The following is a 5,000-nucleotide window of genomic DNA, read 5'->3' on the forward strand; positions in this document are numbered from 1 at the left end:
TAAGTGACTAATATGACTAAAATAACTTGAATCCTATATTTGACAGTTTCCGAGTTTATTCATCAGTAAAACTCTAACTTCCCCACATTTAGAAAAAGTTTGTTCTTGTGGAAAATAATCTCTGCATGTTTCCATATTTTCTAGACGGAGAAAGCCACGTTGGTCAGTTTGTAACTAAGTCATTGGCAGTGCGTAGAGAAAATGAACTCCTTTCCCCTCAGTTTTTAGTGATTTATAGAGATACCCCATCCCAAATCCCCAGAATAAACGTGTTACAGACTAAATGAAAGCTGTTTTAGTTAAGTAACAATGAACAAAACGGTTTATTTTCCTAGGTCTGGGTTATGATACGTTCAGCACCAGACATTATTTATGTTAAGTTTAAATTAGGCCTGTTTATTTTTAAATTAAGCAAAGCAATAAATGTTCATTTAAACCCCATTTCCATGCATTAATATCCACACAGAATCTGGTTTTGATTGTGAATCAGTGAATCAATAACATTGTTAAAATAATTTGTACAGTTACAACTATATACAACTAGCATCAAGTGCCTAAATTTACGCCCAGTGTCCACAAACAGTGGTTATATTTGTGTGTTTCAGTCCCTGTTCGGTCTAAGTTGTTGTCTTGTGTAGCCTTTATAAATTGTTTTCAGTGCAGTTGTGATTAATGAATGCTGTATCTGAAGCAGAGCACACATCTACAGTCTCAAAAAAAAAAGGGGGGTACTAATTTGTACCGTTCCTTGTCGCTGTGGTGGTATCTTCAAGCGTACAAACTTTATACTTTCACTATGTATCTTTTACCTTGAAAGGTGCATATACAGTAGTGTAGCTTTTTAAATATTTACACAAAAAGGTATTTTTAGGATAATTATGTACCTTCAATCTTTTTGGAAGGTACACTATATTCACATTTCCCGGTGAAAGATGCATATTAAAGGTGCAAAAGTTAAGCGTACCACCCCAGTGACAAAACAGTATAGTTTAGTACCCTTTTCCTGAGTGTGTACAGCTCTTTCCATGCCTGTATTTCACTTTAAAATGTAGTGATGTAATGCAGCATTTCAGCTAGACACACTGCTAATTATTGATCAAAACTGCTAATTCATTTTAAATCTGAGTGAATATTTTGTTAATAATAACTAGGCTGGAATTACGTAGCCTGTGTTATGTATTGTGTATTACACTGATGACTTCTAGACTTCACCTACAGTGTTTTGTACCTTTTTATATTGTCTTTGAATTTCTACAGCTGGAAGCACGTTTGTTGATCTTTTGGGAATTCATTTATTCACAAATTGGACAGATACACACACTCACACACGCATGCCCCATAGGAGCTGGTTAATTAGCCAGGCTGCTGTGTACTTTAATGGATGTTTGTTGTAGGGTTGTATGTCATCCATTTGTTTTTGCAAGTGCAATAAATACAGAAGTTTGTTGGAGAGTGTAAGAGAAGGTTGGGAGTGCTGTGGAAGATAATTAAACCGCTGCTGTATCATAGCAGAGTCACAAACACTGCGAAGGTATCTGATGGCTTATCATTATGGGGTCAGAAAAGCTACAGTATAGATTAGGGTTTGACTGGACTTGAATTTTATGCATCAAAGCCATGGAAAAACTCACGACTGCACAGGTCTGTGGCCCTTAGGGACAAGAGAACCTACTTTAAAAGTTGTTTGAACACCTGCTGTTTTTTGTAGAAGCACAACAAACTTTGCCAAAGACGAGACGTGCGAAACCTTTTGGTAAGGAGTTGTGTGTTGGCAGCTGTCAATCTATTTGTCCCTTTTACCCTTAGGATGCCCTTGTGTTTCTCTTAGACATCAGGCCGTTGCCTAGTTACCACACAGCCAGCTTGAATTACCACACCGTAAAAGTGGCAGGTGGAGCAGACTAAACAAAAGGTGAAACTATTGTGTCAGGACAGATGTTCGCACAGAGACCTGGTTCTCTATAGTGGACCACGATTACTATTTGAAGTTGTAGTACTTATTGAACTGTATGTACTGTACTTGTGAAAGGCTACAGTGGGTAGGAAAGTAGCAGACTGCGTATATGGGCGTTATGCTGATCACAGTCCGAAGTGTGAGAAGCTTCAGCACTTCAGTCTTCTGGGTTTTTTTTCCCCCCTCCCACAAATCCGGCATCAAGAATGCCACTGAGTGATGGTATTTAATGATGAAAATCTCTAAATACTCTTAGAGCTCAAGTATCTTGCCTGCCTGTCACAACAGACATTAATAACAAATCCAGCTGTTTATTATGCTTTTGAGTATATATAGTGCATTCATTTGACCCATTTTTTCAAAAGCACCAGCATAAAACCTAGCTCTCATTGCATATGAGAGCTTCTGCTATATCATTATTGCAAAGCCTAATCTAGCAAATTAAAGGAAAAAACTTCATAAAGTGTCTTAATAAGGTATTGGGCTGCCATGAGCTTCACGCCACCTTGACAGTTATTCTACACGTCTGTAGAACCGTACTAGAGTGATGAACACTGTCTTTCCAAAAGGTATTCCCTCAGTTGGTGTTTTAATGATGGTGTTGGAGATCGCTGTCTGACACGTCACTACAAAATCTCCTAAAAGTGTTCAGTTGGGTTGAGATCTGGTGAGTGTGAAGGCCATATCATATAATTTACATCATTTTTATTCTTATCAAACCATTCAGTGAGCCTCTGTGGATGGGGTGGAGTCATTGTGGAAGAGACCACACCCATCTGGCTAGATATGTTACATCATAGGATAAAAGTGATCAGTCAGAAGAACTTTGTATTGACCTGCAGTGATGCAGCCCTTTAAGGGGACAAGTGGAGCCAAGCCATGTCAGAAAAATAACAGAGCTGCTGTTTTCCTTTAATTTGTCAACCGTTTGTATTGTGCAGACCTACATGAAAGTGACCGATGCAATGAAGGTTTAAACCGAATGAACTGTTTTATTATTCTGGATACCATGAGCTCTAAAAATACTGAATGATGCAATGAGGAAAAACTGTGTTGTCACTTAACTACAGGGTCATTATGTGACCTTCAACCAAAGCTGCTCTTTCTTTTACATTTTCATTCAGCATTCTGCAAATGCTGAATGGCTCTTTTGTAAATGAAATCTGAAATGTTTTGGTCAAATCCACACTTGTATTTTTAGATGACTTTTCAGGTTGTTGTTTGAAAATTACATTCTTTCTTTTCTTTCTTTCTTTCTTTATATTTATTGTTTTATGATTTTTTTTCGTTTTTTTTTTTTTTTTTGTAAAAAGTAGTTTCTGGTATTTCCCTGCTACCATTCAAGTCCACAGATGAGAGCTCGATTGTTTCCTGGACTTTGAGCAGAACTCATGTGGCTGTGCCTCTAAGCCCTAGAGTTTGGAGCTGTTGTGGTTTGAGCCGTGTGTGTGTGGTGCTGACTTTGCCTAATTGCTGTTTGTGCTTTGGGACCAAGAGAGATCATTTGGCCCCCTCAGGCCGTCCCCAGAAAGCCACCTGGCGAGGAGCAGTTACTAATTGAAATGAGCTTAGTAGACATCAGAATCAGTTTGCTCTCTACTGGAAGTGAAAAAGTAAAAGACATTCGGTTCTTTTTTTTTTGTCAGCCGAGATCAATTTTCAACTTCCAGATAATTATTCTTTCAGTTTAGCCTCAGCCTATGGAAGGCTAGAGCAGGAAATGCAATGCTTCTTCTTAATCCAGTGATCATTTACCCTTCTCCATCTTCACTTCCAACACTTAAACAAAGAATCAAAAACTGTAAATGATTGCTTTTATTTTGGCTTCCAGTTGAGTTGAGTGCTGGGAAACACAAACTGTACTAAGTACCTGGGACACTGGGTTGGTTTCTGGAGAGACAAAAGCACTAAAACACTTGGGACTTTGTGTTCAAAAACCAAGACGTTGAATAATGACTGGGCGCTTAAACAGAAAACACGGCCAACTTTATGTACCAACTTACCTGATCTTTTGTTAGGTGTAAAATCAATGCATGCATAATCCTTTTAGTGAGAGTTCCCTTTAATTCTATTTTAGCTGCTTTGTGATTAATTAATCTCATCATGTTAACGCCCACTCAGCTTTCCTTGAGATGGGAGATCAGTTGCATGTTAAGCAGCTACTGACGCAGTCTACTGCTCCAAATTGTTGGCAAATTGTGTAATTTTTTAGATATGGCAACTTCAATTTGCAGAGCTCATATGCCAGTGGGAATTTCCTTGTTGCTTTCAAGGCATATGATATCAGATTTCCACTTCCTTTCATTTATCTCTTAACTTGCTTCGTAGCTCTTTGGAATTGCATGCATGGCCTGTATTCAGACTGCTTTGCATTGCATCTGTCTGGATGTTGTGGGATTCACCTAAATCCTTTTGGAGATTGAAAAAAAAAACAAAAACCCAGAAGTGCATTCTTGTACTTAGAGATTTTGTTTTTTAACATTGCCAAACATAACGAGTTTTTATTCTGACCAATGTAGCACTGCTTTGTGTTGGAGAGATGCTAGACAAATGTTTTAGTGAACAGATGAAGCACGTACAGCACTGGACTGTTTAGGAAAGTTGTGCATAGGCTACTATGTGTGACAAAAGTCTGAGCTTTAACAAAATTTTATTTTTTGCCTTACTTTTACTGGCATATTATATTTATGTTCCTGTTGTATAATTAATTATTATACTTTAATTCTATTTTTAAATAATTTTTTTTCACTTTTTAAAATATTTTATATAAATGTATTTTTTCCTGTTTTGTACCTCAAAGCTATTATTTGTTGTATTTTAATTATTCACTTATTTTACGATTTTATTTTTGACTAACTTTTTGTTTCTTTGGTAGGTTTTTATGTCAGTCTATAAGCGATTTGTTCGATTCTTCTTCTCATTTCTCAAGACTTTCATTCTCAGTTTTGCTGAAATACAAGAAAAGGCCCTTCTGTTTTTGTTTCTCAGGTGCTGGTGAGTCTGGGAAAAGTACAATTGTCAAACAAATGAAGTAAGTTGTGCTCCT

The 5,000-nt window shown here is 37.2% G+C and overlaps 1 protein-coding gene across 2 annotated transcripts in view; it reads left to right on the forward strand.

Moving 5' to 3' along the window:
- Window positions 1–5,000, forward strand: part of gnaia (guanine nucleotide binding protein (G protein), alpha inhibiting activity polypeptide a) — a 14,113-nt gene that overhangs the window by 852 nt on the left and 8,261 nt on the right. For both annotated transcript variants that reach the window (XM_017473284.2, NM_001200337.2), the window contains 1 exon segment: window positions 4,943–4,985. In XM_017473284.2, coding sequence (XP_017328773.1) covers window positions 4,943–4,985 — 43 coding nt within the window.

The sequence above is a fragment of the Ictalurus punctatus genome, chromosome 8 (assembly GCF_001660625.3).
Source record: "Ictalurus punctatus breed USDA103 chromosome 8, Coco_2.0, whole genome shotgun sequence".
Taxonomy (NCBI): domain Eukaryota; kingdom Metazoa; phylum Chordata; class Actinopteri; order Siluriformes; family Ictaluridae; genus Ictalurus; species Ictalurus punctatus.